Source organism: Cyprinus carpio, chromosome A23, assembly GCF_018340385.1.
Source record: "Cyprinus carpio isolate SPL01 chromosome A23, ASM1834038v1, whole genome shotgun sequence".
Taxonomy (NCBI): Eukaryota; Metazoa; Chordata; class Actinopteri; order Cypriniformes; family Cyprinidae; genus Cyprinus; species Cyprinus carpio.
Window position 1 is genome coordinate 10,283,823 of NC_056594.1, and position 20,776 is coordinate 10,304,598.

Below are 20,776 nucleotides of genomic sequence, written 5' to 3' on the forward strand. Positions count from 1 at the left end.
GTGTGTGTTCACTGCTGTGTGTGTGCACTTTGGATGGGTTAAATGCAGAGCACAAATTCTGAGTATGGGTCACCATACTTAGCTGTATTTTATTTAAAAAAATAAAAAAAAGTTTGTAAACTGTGATGGCAAAATGAACCCAAATCCTTATGCTTTCATGCTTATTATGAAATTATACCACTATTTGTCTATGAATTGTACATGTGTGCTTTGTAATCTCTTACTTTAATAGTCTTTTAAGGGAAGGTTCATGGCTAGTTGGTGGTTCTTAATTTAGGCCAGAGGGATCCAGAATAGCATAGTGTATCATTGTGATGTCAGCACCAGTGGCATAAGTCTATGCTTGAAGCTTTCATGCTGCTTGTGGCAGCAACCTATACTGATGCAGTCTGATTTTGACATAAAATACTGATTGATTTGTAGAGAAAGATGACGAGGGGGGAAAAAACCCAACATCAGATGATTCTGAATTATAAAACTGTCGCAAACACGATAAGATAAGAAATTGACATATCACTTGCAGTCAGGACTGATGTAATAATTCACAAAATAAGTTTTCAAGCAGCTCAAGCAAAAGATGTGACTTGAGTGCTAGGTTGCCTTCTCTGGACTTAATTATAGAATAAAGGTGGAATTGTGGTGCGGAGGTGCCACAGTGAAGGAGCTGTTTATATATCACTAGTCTTAGATCTGGAATAATTAGATGTTTCCCCTGATCTTTCATTCAGAATTGCATCTAAAACGTTATCTATGGTGGACATGAAAAAATAAATATAAACAAAAAACATCAAAACACCAGAGAAACCCAATTAAACTCTACCAAATTAAACAAAAATAAACCAATAAAATAAGATTTTAGAATAATATAGAATTAGAGTTTATTTAAAAACTATAGTTCATTAATTAACTGATGATCATGTTCTCCAGGATGATTTGAGAACAACCCAGAGACCCTCTTGAGCTGCAGTGCTCTAGAAACAAATGCAGACCTTTGATTTTTAAAATATTTCTTATTATTTTTACATCAACACATTTTTGTTCAAATATTTTCTATAACCAAATTTAAAAAGAACCACTTTTCCAGTGTGGTTCTTTTTAAATTTGGTTATCCAGTTCCACATTTTCACTGTGCTTCTTTGACTAAAGGTAAAACTTTGAAGGGAATTATTAATGTTCAGTCCTTTAAAGGACCCAAACCTTCAGCAACCCCAAACACTGGTTAAGATTTAATAACAAGACTGCTATTGGCCTCTTTGATTATAGTAATTTTTCTTCACACATAGGACCAGTGCCTGCCACAAGAATGTAGTCGGGATGCTGCTCAACAATGACTGGCAAATGCAGCTGACCAGCGGATAAGTTTAGAACTTGATATGGGGTTGTTGCTCAGGCTGCCAGCGAGACAAGTGCCAAGGACTTATTGTCATAACTCGAGTTCTCCTGCCTGTTGTCTCTGACATTCCTCCTCTATTTATAGCCCATACCATCTCTAACCCCTTTCTGTCCTGCTCCCTTTCCTTTTTCACCCATCCCTCGCTCTCTTAGATAGAAAAGGGGAGTGACAAAAGGCTCTGTCTTTTCTGGGGTGATCCATTCCAGCCATAAAGGCCAAGGCAGGTAGCCCTGGGACTCTTCGTCCTGTGTCTGCCGTGAAGAGAGGAGTGCTGGGTGACAGGGCTTCAGTGCTGGATTACCTGTGAGGAGTTTACAGACAATTTCAAAAAGGAAACCTCAAACCCAGAACAGCCATGGATGATGTATATAAAGCAGCGGTAAGTTAAGAATGCACTAATTATAAGCATTTCATTCCACTCAGGCTGCCTGAATGGAGAGTGACCCTGTAATAACACGTCCCATAAGTTGTATCGTATGATCGTGTCAGCATAATGATAAATTAATAAATGTTAAAATTTAAAAGTTAACCGGTCCTTGACCATTTCCTTTCTCTGTAAATGACAGATTTCAGCATTATAACTAATAATCAACCAGAGAAATCAATCTGTGCACTGTCAGGGTAGCTAGCTCTCAAGGTTAAATCAATAAATGGAAGATTGGAAAGGCAGAAGTTTGGGGCCCTTTTAAGGGCACAGGGCACACCATCAAAAAATTAGCAACAACACCAGTGTAAGGTTTAGATTTAGCATATTCCGTAATAGGTGGTGAAATAGAGAAGGGTCAGTGTCATTGAGGCTTAAGCATTTCACAATGGGGCAGAGGGTGTCTGGTGTCTGAAGAACATTACGCGAGTGACAGCTGTCATTCCTGTAAAGAAAAGACCTTGGTCAGTCTGTCGAATGACATGCTGTACAGTCTTACAACATATTGTATTTTTAGATCAAAGTCAAGTGGAGCAAAGTTTTGAGCTCTCTTTTCCACCTAACAGGTAGAGAACTTGACAGAAGAACAAAAAAATGGTGAGTTTCTTCTTTTAATCTGTCAGTTTGAATATAAAGCTGCATGAATTGTGATGTACCACAATGTCAGCTCTCTTAGTTGTAAACTTACAAATGTTACTGACGTGTGACATTTGCGCTGCTTTCTGACTGTGCCTGGCAGAGTTCCGCGCTGCGTTTGACATCTTCGTTCAGGACGCTGAGGATGGCTGTATCAGCACCAAAGAGCTGGGCAAGGTGATGAGAATGCTGGGCCAGAACCCCACTCAAGAAGAGCTGCAGGAAATGGTAGATGAAGTAGATGAGGATGGTATGTTGGATTTTACTTATATCATTCATATTCATGTGTAGTTTATGGCAGGGATTGGGATTTCATTGGTGATTGGACTCTGTGGGTTGTAGGAAGCGGGACAGTGGACTTTGATGAGTTCTTGGTGATGATGGTGCGCTGCATGAAAGAGGAGAGCAAAGGAAAATCAGAAGAAGAGTTGGCTGAAGTCTTCCGCATGTTTGATAAGTATGAACTGGATTTCTTTTTTAAGCATATGGTAGTGTAGGCTATATCTCACATTACCCCTTATACTAGATATGTTTTATTGTTGTCTCCTTAAGGAATGGAGATGGTTACATTGATTTAGACGAGCTGAAGAACATGCTGGAGTCGACAGGTGAGGCCATCACTGAGGACGACATCGAGGAACTCATGAAAGACGGAGACAAGAACAACGACGGCAAGATTGATTATGATGGTAAATTTGCACTCAGAACATGGTACATTTATGAATATTTATTGAAAAACTATACATTTCAACAAATTAAATATGTATTACTTTTAACAGAGTTCTTGGAGTTCATGAAGGGTGTCGAGTAAAAATACCGCCTGACGGATCCAGACCTGTCGTTTCATTCCCTGACATAATCCATCTCTCTGACCTCACCACATGGACACTCAGCTGGGAATCACAGAAAATGATCTGTATTTCATATATTTCTGTAATTTGCTTAAATAAGTAAATGGAGTCATGTACTGCTGCCCAAAATAGCAATGTTGTTTGTGCTCAAGTAAAAACATTGTGTACACAGTTGCATCTTTTTTTTTTTTAATCATTTAACACTAATGAAAAAAGATATTGGGATTTTCTTTTAATTTTGAGGTAAACATACAGTGTCTAACAAAGCATTGTAATTGATATTAGCCATAGTAGCCCACACACACACACACGTGTTGAATTAGACACGTCCCCTATTTCTATAACATACTCACCTGTCAAAAAGAAACATTAGTGAGTGTAAGATTTTGTTGACAGCTGAGAAATTGTGAACATTTTGCACCTTCCAAACTAATGAAAACCAGTCCTCTATCATAGATCATATCATATACAAAACTTTATCCAAAAAAACAAAAAAAAAAACAAAAAAACAATTTGTCCAAACAAATGCTCCCTTGCAAGAGAAACTCACCTGCTAACACATTCATACACAAAGCTATACCAAGAAGACATTAGGCATATTGGATGGGCAGTTAAATTTATTAACACATTACATCAAATTCAGTGAAAACTATAGGTTTACACAAGCAACAACAGTGACCGTGTCTCGGTAACAAGTCACCAAAACATTGATGTACTAACTTTCCAAAACTGGGTTGTCCAATAGCTTATGCAACAGCGGTAAAAAAAAAGAAAAAAAGAGAAAAGAAAAAAAAATACAGATATATACTTTGTTACTCCCTGAAAGCATCAAAGCTACTGTCAAATTTATTTCTCATGATAATGGCTTGTAATAATTCCAGGAAGCACACATACAGTCAAAAGCTAGGGAAAGGATGAAATTCCTTAATGTGAAATAGTCATTGTTTTTAATGATATTTAGAAAAGCACTCTGATCTAATCCAAACTTCCAAGCCTTTAAAAAACACTAATACAGCATTTAAAGCTTTCAAGAAGTCAAAACTGATGATGCAAAGTGAAAACACTTCAGAGCTATGGGCAACACTGTATAGACTATAGCACACAAGTTAAGAGTATTTTCACACACTAAGTTAGTTTTATCCTCAAGCCGTGAGCCTCTGGAATGATAAGGATGTGTGGTGAGCTTGTTTTTAGGGTCTGGATTAGAAGTGAAGAAAGAGGAAGGGTGTCTTTCAAGGTGGTTCAAACGGTTTCAGTTGGCGAAAGTTTGCTTGACTGCAGCAACGATAGATTTGGCACTGATGCCAAACATGTCCAGAAGCTCCTGCGGTTTGCCGCTGTGAGGTACATGGCTCACGGCTAGCCGGTGCACCACAATGCCAGGCTCTTCACCCACTGCAGACAGGACGGCCTCGCCCAGACCACCTACAATGAGATCAGAGGAACCAACATAAAAGACCTCTTACAGCACAGAAGAAAAAAACTAAAGAAAGAAGGTAACAGGAAGGGGAAAAAGCTAGTTTTCTTTAATCTTGATGGTATTTCACTGCATAAAAGTAGCTCACCCTCTTTGTAGTGGTCCTCTACAGTGATCACCCTTCCTCCTGTGGCACGAGCACTTGCCACAATAGTGGAGGCATCCAGGGGCTTAATGGTGAATGGGTCGATAATCCGAATGTTCACACCTGGGAAAATAGAAAACATGGTTTTAAAATAACTGAAACTCAGTACTAAGTCATAACAAAAAAAAAAAAAAAAAAAATAGTTTTCCTGTCCTGTCAGCCATTATACTGTGCTCATAGCATGTGCTTTTTAATTGCATGCACAAATGCGGTGACACACTGTATATCATTTCATATTGAAGCGCAAAAGAAACTACAAACATGCAATGACGTAGTTGTGTCATCAGTTAACCTAAGGGATGAAGTTACAAAAAGGCGATTAAAGCTGCCTTAACAGTGTGTATGCATGTAAATATTTGTTATATCCGAGTCACATTTAAGAACCTGTCTCTGTAATGCAGTGGTTTTCAAAACGGTCCTGGAGCCCAGCACTGTCTCCCTCATCTAACACACCCGATTCAACAAATCAGCTCATTAGTAGAGACTTTAAGAGCTGAAGGGTCAGAAAAAGGTCAAGGAAAATACGATGCGTGTCAGATCAGTGGCATGTTTAGCAGCAGCAGCTCTTAAAGCAAATAAAATACCCTTAATAACCCAGCTACTGTGATGTCAGTTAATCAAAGAACAGAAGAGGAAAAAAAATAAAATACGAGGAAATCAACTTTGGTAGCTTTAAGGATTTATCTTTAATTTAGAATTTAGTGATTGATGACTATTCAATTTCTGTCTATTTCCTACTTGCTGAAGGGCACAGGTAGCTAAATATGACATTATAATAGGTTTATGTGAAGACTGTTTTAAGTTCACTTAAATTAGAAGTTATTTTTTTAAAGTCTAATAAATGTTAAAATGGATAGCTCTCAATTGTACTATAATGTTGAATGGCTATAGTCAATGATTAAATATTAGAAGAAAAAAAATTCAGAGTCATAAAAAAGATGCCATTAAACAAATATAAAAAAATATATATACTGTACGTTGTGTTTTATATATAAATTTATTATACTTTCATCACAAGTTTAATTCTCTATACTGTAACTGAGGTACTGTTAATGATAGCAATGTAGTGTTATGTCCAATAAGCGCTATACAAACCTTCTTTGGCCAGTTGGTCATGTGCTGCCAGCGCTTCATGCAGTGTTACTCCAGCTCCAATGACAGTCACCTGATCTTTGTCAGACTGCCGCACCACCTACAGGACAGAAAGAGAACTGTTAGAACAGCCCTTGGACCTCTTAGACATTTCACAGCGGTCCAACAGGAGGCTCACTGCATTACTAAACACATCACACCAAATTGACAAGGTTCAGCATGGCTATTCTCCTCACCTTGGCTTTGCCAACTTCAAATTTCTCTCCGGCATCATAGATGACTGCAGTGTCAGGTCGGCTGGTACGGATGAAACAGATACCCTGAAAGCAGGAAATGGCATGAACACTGAGCCAAAGAACAATAGATTAACTTTCTCACAACTTTATATATAATAGACCATCAGGTGGAAACCATAAACCACACCTTTGTATTGGCTGCAAGCTCCACGGCTCTCTCAGTAGATACTCCATCACTAGGGTAAAACACTGTGCATGTTGGGATAGCGCGGAACATTGCGAGATCCTCCAGTGCCATCTGCGAGGGGCCATCCTCACCTGGACAAAATTAGAAGTCAAGAAACATTTTAAAGAAATATTTCAGATTCAAGAGATTTGACTATAAATTAAGACCAGATAAAATGGAAAGAATCCATGAATTTCACAGCACAGAGCCTTACCAATGGAAACACCACAGTGTGAGCCAACCAGGTTGATGTTAGACTGGGAGATCGCTGCCATACGGATGTGGTCATAGGCACGAGCAAAGAAGGCAGCAAAAGTGCTGGCAAATGAAACGGTGCGATTACGAGTAGCACAACCAATGGCCACGCTCACCTGGATAACAAAGGAATTAAATACATTTAATACATTATATTATTAGATAAAATATAAAGCATGCATATAAAAACATGATCCCAAACATTTGAACAGTAGAGTGTATTTTAGATTAATTTAAACATTTAGAGGAACAATAAAATATTTAATACACAGCTAAATACAACAACCTGTCTACCTACTTACTGCTGAAAGTTATATTTTAAGAAAAATATTTTATGAAAATTTTTAGATTATATTGACCTTAGAATAACCACGCTTATGCAGAAAGGAAATCATGTCCTTTTGAGTAAGAACTTGAGGCAGTGAGTAAGGCAGTCAAAAATATTAGTCAAAGTGAATAGTAACAGAACATTTTAACGGGGTGAGGTCAGGCGTTTACAATGCGCTGTATGAATAGTGCACCACACCTTCAACTTATCACAGTATTCAGACCCATTCATCTGTGACATATGACACACACTGTCAGCAAATGTACTTTTGCTTTGCCATCATGACTAGTTGATTATCATTCTAAAAGGGGGAGAAAAATCCCATCCATTTACACACCATGTTCTGCTCGGCAATGAAGCATTCAATAAAGCGATCAGGATGGGCCTTCTTGAAGATATCAGAGAAGGTTGAGTTCTTGGTGTCACCATCCAAGGCCACCACACGAGGGCTGGCATCCCCCATCTTCTTCAGGGCTACACCATAAGCCTTCCGGGTGGACATCTGAGTAGGAAAACAAAAGCAGAAGCTTTATAGACCCTTCTTTTGAGGAACTTATGAAGACAGGAAGCATTTGCTCAGAAAAAAGAACCACTTAAAAACTCCAACATCTACAGTGACAGTTCATCACCTTATCTCCGATCTTGTATTCTGGAGCTGTGAGCAGGCGGATGGGGGTGAGGTCAGCTGGAGCAGCATCCTCATTAGGCAGCTGAGGGTGGAGGGGCTTATTGGGAGACTGAATCTGGGACAGGATGTGATTAATCAGCTCTTCCACACAGTCTTTAGGGATAGGCTTCCCATGCCAGTTATCCTGATCCTCAATACCTGAACAAAGATCACAGGTCAGACCATGAGAATGAGGACAATCAGAATAACAGATATCATTAATGTAATGCTGGTCTTGCAGTATAGAATATAGATAGTCACCTTTGAGTCCTTTGCCTTTAAATGTTTTGGCTACGATGGCAGTGGGCTTCCCTTTCGTTTGTTCAGCATGCCACAAAGCCTTGCACAGCTCCTCCACATCATGGCCGTCCACCACATAAGTGTTGAAGCTGAAGAAACAAATTGGTTACGTGCCAGTGACTAAACATATGAAATACAAAGAGAGTGGCTGGGTTCTCAACAGAATACTAGCACACTGCTTAGTATACACTCTATACTGCCTACTTTGCAATGATAGGCCTGACAGATTTGGGAAAAAAAACTAAAAATAGCAAAAAAACAGAAAAAAACCTGATAAAAAAAAAAAAAAAAAAAAAAAAAGTAATTTTATTAGGAGCTCCAGTTTGCGGTGCTGCACAGTTCAGCTGTTTCTGGAGTATATGTGCTGTGTACAAGTAGTATACTACCATGCTATCTCAAATCAAAGCAGGAGATAAAACTCGCTGTAGTCGTGAGACCTACCCAAAGGCCTCACAGCGATCCTTGTAGATGTTCATGTTGTGCTGCAGTGGTGCTGCCTCACTCTGACCCAGGCGGTTCACATCAATGATGGCCACCAGATTGTCAAGCTTGTAATAGGAAGCAAAAGCCATGGCTTCCCACACCGACCCTTCTGAACACTCACCATCTCCCATCATGCAGTACACACGGTAGCTAATGAGACAAGACAGACACGTCCAGTTACAAAAGCATCAAATGATCAGCAGAAATGGGAATTTTCCTGTACTGCACTGTTTTTTAATTACTATGGTCTGAGAGCAAAACTTTTGTTTAGGAGCCATTTTAGCATGAGACGTTTCATTTGGTGTACACAAGTAATGAGTACACAGGATTATAGTATGAAGAAAAAGAAAAAAAAAAGAAAAAAGTGGAGTAACTTTATTTAAAGAGGGAATCAAATAATGTGGAGAACTGGGAGAACGTGTATACCTAGCTTTATCAAAGTATTTTCCAGTGTACGCCATACCGCATGCAGCACCCAAACCCTGGCCAAGAGAACCTGTCGCAACATCCACAAACGCTAGTTTCTGAAATAAACAGAAGTGAGGTTAATTGCACAATAAATGGTTATGTGAAAGAATTTATACACCAAGTCAGCAAGATTAATACTTTACAACAAAGATGCATATATTTAAATCAAAATAACTAACGTTACTAAAAGTTTCGATTTCAAATAAATGCTGTTCTGTTTAATTTCTATTATCAAAGAATCCTCAAAACAAATTCACTGTTTCCACAAAAATATTAAGCACCACAACTGTTTTCAGCATTGTTAATACTTAAAAATCTTAAGCATCAAATTAGCATATCAGAATGATTTCTGAAGGATCATGAGACGCTGAAGACTGGTGTAATAGCTGGTGAAAATTCACCTGTCATCACAGTAATAAATTACATTTTGAACTACATTAAAATAGAAAGCTGTTATTTTCAATGTATTATTTTTCATTAAATAAATGCACTAAGTTGGAATATGAGATTGCTTTCAAGCACATTAAAACAATCTTACCGACCCCAAACATTTGAAAGCTAGTGTATATGCGGTGATAAGAGTGGTCTTACTCACAGGGGTGGGGTGACCCTCCAGGTCACAGTCGATCTTGCGCAGGTTTAGCAGCTCAGACTCTTTGATGAATCCAACCTCTGCCCAGGCAGCATACAGAAGGGGAGCAGCATGGCCCTGAAAACAGTAACATGAGGGGCGGAATACATTTAATCTCTAAGCACTCTGAGAAAGCTAAAGATTGCAAGGATGCTCAACACGGACTGAAAGCCCACCTTGGACAAGATGAAGCGGTCGTTGTTGTGGTTGCGAGGATCATCGGCTTTGTAGCGCATGGTGTGGAAGAACAGCACTGACATGAGGTCAGCAGCGCTGCAGCACGAGGTGGGGTGTCTGTGAATGAGAAAACACATCAGCATCATCAATCCAGCCATCAACCAGTAACCATCAGCTCAAACATGCTGGATGTTAAAGACCAATCAGACATGCAGGTTATCTTTCACTTCTAACTAGAACACGATTGCAAATGGTACTCAAGGGCAAAAGTTGCTTCTGTCATCACTGGGGCTTGAGGTGTAGTAACAGACCTTATCAGAATCAATGACTTCAGCTACTGCCAAACTAGGCACATCATATACAAGCCATTTAATGATCAGCAGGGCTGAAGCCTCTGATATTCTGATAAAGAAACAATGCAATAGATTAAGGACTCAAACCATGGCACATATCTTGCTTTTTTTGAGGTACAAAGCTAAAATAACAGAGGTTAGGGGCTGGACAATATATCGAGATATGATCATGCGCATCTCGTCAGTAAAGCCGGTTCCATGATTAGCGGTAAACCCCCCATCACCTGCTTTCAAATGGAGCTGCAGTTAATACACAGAGCCGTAGTTCACTGAGAAGCTACGCTATATCGAGTTCATTATTGAAGATGAATCGCCTTTGATAATGAACTCGATATAGCGTAGCTTGTCATGAACTACGGCTCTGTGTATTAACTGCAGCTCCATTTTGAAAGCAGGTGATGGGGATTTACCGCTAATCATGGAACCGGCTTTATGATGAGATGCGCATGATCATATCGTTCGATATATTGTCCAGCCCAGCTAAAATAACAGAACATCAGCGTCATTCATTGTAAAATCACTCAAAATATTGTCCTCCAAAGAAAAATAATATTCAAAATATAGCGTCATTCATTGTAATCGCATGGAAAAGAGTGACCTGTACATTATTCTGAATTTCTCCTTTTGTGTTCCATGGAAGAAACGTATTCATACAAATCTGAAACGATATGAGGGCAAGTAAGAGGACTGAAATTACATTATTTTAATGAACGTGTGACTCACAGTACTTTGGAAACCAGAATTCACCATGGAATAATAATAATACTAATAATAATAATAATAATAAAAAAAAATTTCTTGCAATTTTGTTTATACCTCGAAATCCTGAATTTTCAGAATTGACAGACAAACTCATAATTGTGAGAAAGTCACAAATATATTTTCGCAAAAATGGACTTTCATACAAAATGGACAAGCTAGTTAAAAAAAAAAAAAAATGGTTACTATCAAAACATTAAGCTGAAACACACTGTTAAAAACATACAAATGTGTGAGCTTGAACTTGAATTGAGGGTGCAGTACAACTGTTAGTTTGTTTGTTCCCAAAGTGGTTTAAACTAAAGTAACATGATCTTAAAGTCAGAGTCTGTAAAGCACTCATGCAACTGAGTAGTCACAAAACTGCCTGTTGAAAAAACAACATTACCATTTTATTGTGAAAGTAAATACATGCAGTCTTATGTTATTGTTCAATACATTCCTAACTATCCACCAAACAAAACACCACTGAAGAATTACCATCTTTGTCCTATACAGTGACTCTTTTAGGCTGAAATAAAGAAAACGGAAAAAAGGTGTTAAACAAATCTCGACTGATCAGTTTCTGAATGAAGGATTAGATTGTAAAAGTCATGATCACTACTTTCTTGTTGCCTTGTTTAAACTTCCACATGTGATCATCCTTGAGAGGAGGGAAAAAGACTTTGGTAACAAACGCCAATAGAAATGAGAAGTACAGAAAGAGAGGAAGTGTCATAACCGTAAAACAGTCACGGGAAAGTTTCAACACTCAAGGAAATTCCTTTACAATATTTTCAATGAATGAAAGATTGTTGCATGCCAGCAAGGGTGTGTGCAGAGTACTGTAACAAATTAACCCTCTAATAAAAGGTGTCCGCTACAAAAAAAATAATGAAGGCATCTAATAAAACAGCTTTTCTATCCTCGTCAAGTTTAGAAACTCCCCTCTTCGATTTTAGCTGGTCACTGGTCAGCATTACAAAAGAGAACCGCGACGCAGAGATTGAGCAATGCCAAAGCAAAGCTCTCCTTTCACGGAAGCTTCATTTGAACTCTGCTTATCGCCACATGCTTCTGATTTGATTTCCAGCAGACTATAACTTCATGGAGCCTAACAGCACTTTAACCCACAGCTTAACGGAAACCACGAGACCTACACGACTCCACGTGACAACCTGTAGCGTGCAGCCGCGAGCTCGCACGATGAACTAATTAGTAACGGGAAGGCCGAATCTTTTGCGCAGAACGGTTCTTTCGAACAGTTGATTTTAAAGAACCGGCTCAAAAAAAAAGAAGAAAAAAAAAGATCCTTTTGCGGCACAGCGTAATTGCGTCATCACGTCGCCTTGACCCGGCGTGGTACTACGTGCTCGATTTATGAAGTCATTATGTAAACATATATTGCGGTTCATCATGTATAAATTTGTATATTGTTTGGTACGTATAAAAGGGTGATTGTCCATGATTCAACAGTTTAAAAAGTCGCCTAGAATCTAAATATAATTGGAATTAAAAAAATATTTAATTTAACTTACATCTCGACTTTTTAAAAACGCAACTCATTGTTATTACAAGTCAAACGCATTCCCATAACGTTTTATTTGTAACATTATCTTCTGTCAGCTAAATCGGTTCAGCGAGCTTCTGAATCGAGTCTGTGAACAGGTTCAACAACCGCTCTGAAGAGATCCGACTCAAATGAACAACTCATTTACGAATCGCCACAATAAATCAGTTGCGGCTCAGCGAGTAGAACTTAAACGCGAGGATTTAGAAATTATTAACACACACTTTATAATCCCACAGACCTGTGCTAATGAAGGGGCGATGGGAGGCTAAGCCAATTTTCACCGAGGCCACGAGGGGCTAAAAAGCTCTCAAATATGTCGCGTAAGTAGTGCAAAGCTATCGACTCACTTATAATAGCTAAAAAGGTCGAATGATTCGAAACTAATAAAGGTAGCACCAATGTGCCCGGCCCCCTCACACGTGCTATGCAGGAACAAGTGAACACTTGCACGATGCATTATATAAATGTACGCATACGGTTGCTAATCTGTCGTTCGCCATCATAGAAAGACGCTACGCATGAATTTCAATAAGTGCAGAAGATTTTACCCGGAGTTTGAGGCGCATGTTTGCTTGATGGAGTGAATCCTGAGCTTGTTGGCGATGTCTTTCAGGGCCTGCAGGGTTTTCTCGTCGGGTTTGTGATAGCTCATGTTTCAGCTGTGTGCGATGAAATGAACGCGAAGGCTATAACGCAGAAAAAATGAACTCTTCTGATACTACGTTAATCTGTAATTGCTAAAACAGACGCAGTAGCCTCCAGAGCCGAGCGTGGTGTGGGACGCGGGTAACGTGGTGCGCTGTAGCTTTTAAATGAGGCGTTACGTCAACTGTCAACTCATCCGATGACGCTAACCATTGGACGAGACGCGTGTCGCAACAGGACAGCAGAGCAGAGGTTGCCAGATCAGACAAACTAAACCTTGCATAAATAAGATTAGGGTGGGACACAAGTGAGTTGTTGTTTTTTTACATTTAAATAAAATCTTCAGTGATTAAATGTTTGCGATTGTTGTAAAATCAATGAAGGAGCTGATTGGATCAACGAATCTTTAAAACCGTGTACACAGTATGATACATTTTAACATCTCTCAATCATACCCATTGATTGTATTACACTATATGTCTTTATTTAAATTTTTGTGCAGAACTCGTGTACACTTGCTTTCTGAGTGATAGTTCATTTTTCTCAACATCTCTTCTAAATCATTCATAAATGGCTACCTCCATTTTTGCATTACATTTTCCCCCCACAAAGTAAAACATTACAGAGGTTTGATCATAAAAAAAATGCTAATATTTCATCTTCGCTAAGCACATTATTGGGATTCATATATATTTATTTATTTTTTAGCTGTACTGTTATACAGATATAATCTTATTTATACAGTTTTGATCATATAAATAAGCTTATCAATCAGAATATTGCACAAAATTGCATGTTTTTGAATAAAACGCTTGTGTGTTTCCTCCTTGAAAATCATAACTAAATAAACATAACTCTGCACAAAATTGCATGTTTTTGAATAAAACGCTTGTGTGTTTCCTCCTTGATTGTGAGCTCTATATTATCATTATAGGCCTTTCAAACTATAAGGGCCATAAAAGCCTAATGTATGAAATATAATGCAAAACATATGCAAACCTTTTTTTAGATCTTCTTTTATATTTTTTTCTAAAGGTTCAATAAGTGATTACATTTAAAAAAAAGACTATTATTTGCTATGTCAGGCTTACAGTTTACAAAAGAAAAAGGCTCTGCCCCTTTAATATGGATGGGTACTAACAAACCAGGAAGTGACATTTCTTGTTCTCTCTTGGCAAAATATCAACGTGTGTGTGACATTGCAAAAAATAAAACACATACAAACAAAGGCTACTCAAGCTCCCAATTTCTATTCACATTCTTTCTTGTTTCCTTTTAACACATTGATTTAAATTAGACAGTAAATTAGGTCGCAATGCATTTCCTTGTTTTCTTCATAGTAGGAATTAAATTACAGTGAACCTTGTAATCATATCTAGTGATAAATGCTAGACAGTATCATTTTACCAACGGCTACAGCTATAAAGATCACATCAGGAACTATATTACATGAAATGAAACCAACCAACTTTTCGTGATAGTAAACTTTACTGAATATGAAATTAACAAGTATATTCAATGTAGCACAGCCTATTCAGTAATCCTCTTGATCTTCAGCATATCCATCTTCAAATTCCTAAAAAAAAAAAAAAAAAAAAAAAAAGATATTACATTGGAAACACTGTCCTTTATTGACACAACTAAATGAAAACAGTTAATTAAGCACAGAATATGGTTTCGCACCCTTTCTTGTGCCTCAGACTTCTCTCCATCAGTGATGGGATCCTTGTCCAGCTGAGAGAGATGTAGTCGTCAGTATTTGCTAAAGGGTTGTCCAAGAGCACAAGGGCCTTTACTGCTTGCCCACAGTTATAATAAATTAAAATCTTTTTAACCTTACTTGATGACTGTTAACGTTATTTGCTGGCTCTTGATGTCTATATAGCTAAATTTGGGTTACCTGATTCTCTTGTCCTGAAATATCCTTCTCTTTTCTTTCAAGATCATCTCTCTCTCCCTGTCCTTCTTCATCCTCTTTCTCTGCTTTCAAAAGCTCATCTTCATCACAGTCTGACATTATTCTTCTGTCTTGGTTAATGTTACCTTGTTGATAGAATTTTCAGTGCTTAAATGATTCGATTTTTAAATGAATCAGTTCGTTCACAGTGACGTAATCAGCACGCTAACTCCAATCAATGAATTAACAAAGGATTTACTTAAGCTTGTAGACCTGAACATATTTTCTGTGGCACTCACCTCGCGCTGAATCGTTACCATAGTAACACCACGAGTCTCAGTACTAGTGCCTCCATTGAAAAGTTGTGGCATATGCATATGATTCATATTTATCTCCTATGTGAACATGTATGCATTATATACCAATATTATAAATCTTTATCAAAACCTGAAGGTAAGAAGCTAGAAGCAGTTTTTCTTGTGGCATACTTCAGTAGGGGGTTTTACATACAGTAACACTCAAAAAAAAATAAAAAAAATAAAAATAAAAATAAAATTAGATTCTGAATGTTGTTTTGTATTAAACTCTAAACCTTGCAATCCGACTCACATTTTCGTTTACATGTGCATGCATTCCGAACAAAACCTCAGCCCTGTTACAACCCTGAGTATGATTATCATTTTTGTTTTGATGAAACATTTAAAAAGAAAGCTGACTAATATCTCATTAAAGCTTCTTTTTTTTAAAGCAAATGTTAGTTACTATTCAGTATCCCCAATGATCAGTTCTTAAGATGTAAGATAAGACGCAGATAAGACGTTTGTTTAAAACCTATGTAAACAAATGATAAATACAGAGGCAATCAACACAATTCAAAGTTAATTAAGTCCAAATAATTTATTTTCGCAACTCTTGCCAAATAAAAATTCTACCATAATAAATAGTAAAACAAAATAACCTACTTCAAAATAGCCATCATAAATAATGCATTAAGTAACAAAACACAATAAAAGCAGTAACTGTGCAATGATAAGCTTCAGTAGATTAACATCCTCCAATGACGGTGAGAGGAAATGGATGCACAAATCGAGTGAAAAACTGCATTCCACTGGAATCAAAACGCATTATTGTTTTTGGAAAATTTGAATATAATTAGACATTGTTTTAGAAATTAGAAGTTCAGTATTGTGCATATAATACAACCTCAGAACTCTGTACCTAGAGAGGAGGATGCAGACACTTTAGCAGGTAACTGCAATGTGATTTAAATAACCACATGTAAAACCACATTAATGTAAACTCTGAGCAACTCAATCCAGTGAACATGTTACATATATTAGCAAATTCTGCTTTGGTTAGTCTCAGCTTCAAATTAGTGTTAGCACAAACCAAAAGGGTTTCAAAATATATTAGTGTCAGTGCAAAAAAGAAAAAAATCTTCACAAAATATGTCTACAAATTTAAGTGTTTTGATATTCAACTTATTTGGTTTTAAATGCATCAAAAAATAAAGAACACTAAAAAAAAACTACCCTTGAATGTTCCTGAGAATACTGTTGGTCGAACCATCTTCCTTCCTTGATTTATGTGTGGATATAACAAAATAGATCTATGAAGCAGCTGCCAATGCTTATGACCATAATAACGTCTACATACACTATGGCATGTGCTGTTTATGATTGTTAGATCTTCAGGGGCAAAATCTGACCCTTGACTATGATGGTAAAGTAGATATGTATCTATAGATTACAACATCCTTCATTAAAGAGTGCCGATCTGTTATTGTAGCAGAGATCTTCAAACGTGGTTCTTCCACATATAGGCACGTACCACAGGATAGTGTTTAAGCATAATTTGTGTTTCCCTGCATGACTTGAGCTTCATCTGGCTATCCCGTTTGGATGTTCCCCTCATAGTTCTCCATGCAGATCTGGATGCGTCGGGTGAAATATCCAGGCTCGGAAATGGCCTTCAGCAGGTCGTTCTGTACCAGACACAGATCATACAGCTCTGATGTGGAGGCTGTTCGAGTCTGACAGCCCTCAGGGTCCAGAAACACCTGCAGAAACAGGTGAGCACAGGGGTAAGACACATGGGACGATCAAACTGGAGAAGGGAAAACTTACATCTAATACCTTAGGATGGACAATAGTGTCCTCATCGTTTTGTCGAATATTGTCATCAATGAAGATATGCTGAACTTTGGTGTCAAAAGGGTCAATCCAGAGTGGCTTTCCTCCTAAAATGGAGTATGTGTTCCGTGCCCACCTATTTAGGAAAAACAAAAGCTTGATAATGATAAGCAATACAATTACATTGTTTTCAGATCCATAACTTGCTCCTCACCAATCAAAGTGGTCTTGGAAGCCACCCAGACCCTCAGCAGTGCTCAGGTACTGGTAAACATGCCGCTCTCCATCCCTTGTGGACACGTGTTCTTCTCCACGAATCAGAGTTGCGCCTTTACCGCTGCACCTGATGCGCCCGGCGGTCACGTTCACCCTCAGCTGTGAGAGGAGACGGTCTTAATGAGGCTCGGTTTATCTGGGACAACACAAAACCTACTTTTCCATATCAAATACCTTCAGAGCCGGGAGGTCGGGGAAGAGCGGATGTGAGCCCTGCTCTACAGCACGCTTGACAGCATTCAGAAGACGGGGCAGATCTGAGCCGAATGTACGGAACAGGATGGAGAACTCCAAACCCTGTGAAGATAAGTCCTGCAGCATCTGGAAGAAGGAAGGGAGGATCCAGTGATACAGCTTCCCATCTTCTCCCTTAACAGACAGCTCTTTATCTGCAGGTATGTCCGACGGCCATCGGAGTAGGTCTAGATGTTCCTCCAGGACCCTCCGGAACCGTCGGCCTGGACCTACGGTGGTGAAGCCTGCCACTCGGCCAAACTGTGTGTAGTATGTGATGGCGCCCTCACAAGGCTGGAGGAGAGATGGTGCTTCTGACAACCACTCCCATTTACCTGAGAACAGTGAGAAGAACCATATGACGTGATGCTGAGCAAAGGCATTTGAGTCATGATGCAAACCAGCCACTGCATGTGCTACAATATTAAAGGATAAGTTCACTTCCAGAATAAAAATTTCCTGATCATTTATTCACCTCCATGTCATCCAAGATGTTTATGTCTTTCTGTTTTCAGTTGCAAAGAAATTAAGTTTTTTGAGGAAAACATTCCAGGATTTTTCTCCATATAGTGGACTTCAATGGTGGCCAACGAGTTGAAGGTCCAAATTACAGTTTCAGTGCAGCTTCAAAGGGCTCTACACGATCCCAGCCAAGGAATAGGGGTCTTATCTAGTGAAACAATTGGTCGACTTCTCAGAAAAATAAAAATATGTACACTTTTTAATCACAAATGCATGTCTTGCAGTAGCTCGACTTCACGCATTACGTAATCACGTTGGAAAGGTCGTACTGTAGGTGGAAGTACCGACCCAGTGTTTACAAAGTGAACGTACAAAGAAAGTCAAACGACACTTACAAAAAAAAGGTAAAACAACAATGTCAGATGATTGTGAAGTTGGAGGAGAAAATTAGAGTTTTTCGCCTTACCCAACCTTTTTGTACTGGAGTACACAGATGAAGAGCTAACTGTATGCGACATTTCCAACGTGATTATGTAATACGTGAAGTCGTGGACATGCATATATATATATATATACATATATATATATATACACATATGCACATATATACATATATACATACATATATATATATATATATATACATATATATATATATATATATATATATACACACATACACACATGCACATATATATATATATATATATTTTTTTTTTATTCACGAAATTGACCGACCATTTTGCTACATTATCCTTATTTCCTCGCCTGGGATCGTGTAGAGCCATTTGAAGCTGCAATGAAACTGCAATCTGGACCTTTAACTTGTTGGTGCCTGTTGAAGTACACTAAATAGAGAAAAATCCTGGAATGTCAATTTCTCTGCGCCTGAAGACAAAGACATGAGCATCTTGGGTGACATGGGGGTGAGTAAATTATCAGGAATCTTTTATTCTGGAAGTGAACTAATCCTTTAAGAGTAAACATTTAAAAATGAAAACTCTTTATAAGGGAGTGCATAGCATTTTATTATGCATTATATATTATATAAAAGATTAAAAATATCCTATATTTTACACAAACACATTTCTTTGAGCATAATGCATTGTACTATAATATATATTTTTAAGTATATACAAACTTATACAAATGGTTAATATTAACACGTATATTTACGTGCTTATATATAACATATAAACACATAAATATATACAAATATAATTTATATATATTTTATTTTAAATTAAAATATTATTTAACACATTATATTATTTTTGCATGGGAAATAACGTTTACTTATTTAATATACATTTCATAGGCGACACATATATAGGTAGTCGTGGTTGGCTGAGAATCTGGCTTGAGGGTTTCTGGTCTGTAAAAGTTGAAAAACCCCAGATAAGTGGTCTTACCTTTTGTCATGCGCCCCCAGGTCACCGTGGACAGGAAGTATTCAAGAGCAGCTACAGATCCTTGTCGCGTGACTGCGTCAGATACAAGGATTGTGTTGTTGAGATCAAAGTGAAGAACGATTCTTCTGGAAGGTCTTCTTGGGACTGAATCAGTGGGGTCTTTATACTGATCTGTCCCGTCAGAGTTCACATCACTTCTGCTTCCATTAGTTTGGTTCTGATCGACACTTGTTTCAGGGATTCTCTCCGAGTTATACATGGTGCTACAACGTACGTATATGCGGATATACGTATATTTATATGAGGATATACTTAAAACTACAGTTATTCATATATATATACACTAAACAAAGATACTTAAATGTACACGAGGATAAACGTCCCTGGCGATGAATGCCTCCAGATCCCATGTGACTTATGCGGATGCCACACATCTTAGTCAACAGAAGAACAGCCTGACACGTGATGCTCTCATTCTCTATTGGTACAGATACTGCGTTCGTTTAAGAAAGAACGTTTGACTGAAAAGCGCTGAGCTCTAAAACCGGCTTTTAGAATGACAGCATCACTTCCTTGTCAGTGTCAAATTCCGCGAGAAAGAGCGGGGCTGCAGCGCGTTACCGGTGAACGTAGTGAGCGCGCCACCTACTGCTGCCTTCCTTCTCCTCCCGGCGACGCCGAGAAATTATATTCATCGACTAAATATGGTGAAATTAAGGGCCTATATTACATTTATTTTGATTGAAATCATGCATAAAGACCATTTTGACCATAACAGTCTTTATGAGTATACGGGCATGTACATAAGGCATAATTCATCTGAAAATGTACTCACCCTTAGGCCATCTAAGATGTAGAAGATTTTATTTCTTAACCAGAGAAATTTAGCATTCCATCACTTGCTCACCAGTGGATCCTCTGCAGTGAATGGGTGCCGTCAGAATGAAAGTCCAAACAGCACAATAATCCACAAACAAACCACACGACTGAAGCAAAAAGCTGTGTTTGTAAGAAACATCAGTATCAAGACAATAACAGCATTACATTTCAAATAAAGTATTATATTTTAACATTTCAGTCTTTCTCCATCTCTGTAGGTGTGCATCTGTGTGTATTTTATAGTCTTTCCCCTTCATTTTTGTGTATGTCTGTTCAGAGTTGTCTGATATATAGACTGTATTAATTTTTTTTTTTTTTTAAATATTGCTTTGTTACTGCCTTCATTAAGTTTTCATGAGGTTCACCTGCTTGTTACAATATTTTAC

The 20,776-nt window shown here is 38.1% G+C and overlaps 3 protein-coding genes across 3 annotated transcripts; 1 reads left to right on the top strand and 2 right to left on the bottom strand.

Annotated features, from left to right (window-relative positions):
- Positions 1-1,555: 1,555 nt before the first annotated feature.
- LOC109064220 (troponin C, slow skeletal and cardiac muscles-like) lies at positions 1,556-3,470 on the top strand. Its single transcript, XM_019081212.2, has 6 exons — positions 1,556-1,772; positions 2,384-2,414; positions 2,557-2,703; positions 2,796-2,910; positions 3,006-3,142; positions 3,233-3,470. The coding sequence occupies exons 1-6, from the start codon at positions 1,749-1,751 to the stop codon at positions 3,262-3,264; spliced, it is 486 nt and encodes a 161-aa protein (XP_018936757.2). The 5' UTR covers positions 1,556-1,748; the 3' UTR covers positions 3,265-3,470.
- A 433-nt stretch (positions 3,471-3,903) lies between these two features.
- Positions 3,904-13,272, bottom strand: LOC122135082 (transketolase-like). Its single transcript, XM_042713013.1, has 14 exons — positions 13,002-13,272; positions 9,789-9,906; positions 9,577-9,690; positions 8,940-9,037; positions 8,472-8,663; positions 7,992-8,119; positions 7,693-7,889; positions 7,401-7,565; positions 6,695-6,851; positions 6,442-6,572; positions 6,255-6,338; positions 6,022-6,118; positions 4,870-4,989; positions 3,904-4,729 (listed from the first exon to the last, which is right to left on the bottom strand). Exons 1-14 carry the CDS (start codon positions 13,103-13,105, stop codon positions 4,557-4,559), a joined length of 1,878 nt encoding a protein of 625 aa, XP_042568947.1. The 5' UTR covers positions 13,106-13,272; the 3' UTR covers positions 3,904-4,556.
- A 2,605-nt stretch (positions 13,273-15,877) lies between these two features.
- Positions 15,878-20,367, bottom strand: LOC122135083. Its single transcript, XM_042713029.1, has 5 exons — positions 19,512-20,367; positions 17,578-17,972; positions 17,342-17,502; positions 17,131-17,263; positions 15,878-17,054 (listed from the first exon to the last, which is right to left on the bottom strand). The coding sequence occupies exons 1-5, from the start codon at positions 19,768-19,770 to the stop codon at positions 16,884-16,886; spliced, it is 1,119 nt and encodes a 372-aa protein (XP_042568963.1). The 5' UTR covers positions 19,771-20,367; the 3' UTR covers positions 15,878-16,883.
- Positions 20,368-20,776: the final 409 nt, after the last annotated feature.

What these genes read in the sequence shown, in the direction of transcription:
- LOC122135082 (XM_042713013.1), bottom strand. Translation starts at nt 13,105, where the DNA reads ATGAGCTATCACAAACCCGACGAGAAAACCCTGCAGGCCCTGAAAGAC. An exon ending in AGCTTGCAGCCAATACAAAG is followed by an intron (nt 6,339 to 6,441) that starts GTGTGGTTTATG and finishes TCCTGCTTTCAG; the next exon opens with GGTATCTGTTTCATCCGTAC. An exon ending in AGAGGACCACTACAAAGAGG is followed by an intron (nt 4,730 to 4,869) that starts GTGAGCTACTTT and finishes ATCTCATTGTAG; the next exon opens with GTGGTCTGGGCGAGGCCGTC.
- LOC109064220 (XM_019081212.2), top strand. Translation starts at nt 1,749, where the DNA reads ATGGATGATGTATATAAAGCAGCG. An exon ending in GACAGAAGAACAAAAAAATG is followed by an intron (nt 2,415 to 2,556) that starts GTGAGTTTCTTC and finishes TGTGCCTGGCAG; the next exon opens with AGTTCCGCGCTGCGTTTGAC. An exon ending in CGGCAAGATTGATTATGATG is followed by an intron (nt 3,143 to 3,232) that starts GTAAATTTGCAC and finishes TACTTTTAACAG; the next exon opens with AGTTCTTGGAGTTCATGAAG.
- LOC122135083 (XM_042713029.1), bottom strand. Translation starts at nt 19,770, where the DNA reads ATGTATAACTCGGAGAGAATCCCTGAAACAAGTGTCGATCAGAACCAA. An exon ending in CCGACCTCCCGGCTCTGAAG is followed by an intron (nt 17,503 to 17,577) that starts GTATTTGATATG and finishes CTCCTCTCACAG; the next exon opens with CTGAGGGTGAACGTGACCGC. An exon ending in TTCCAAGACCACTTTGATTG is followed by an intron (nt 17,264 to 17,341) that starts GTGAGGAGCAAG and finishes TTTCCTAAATAG; the next exon opens with GTGGGCACGGAACACATACT.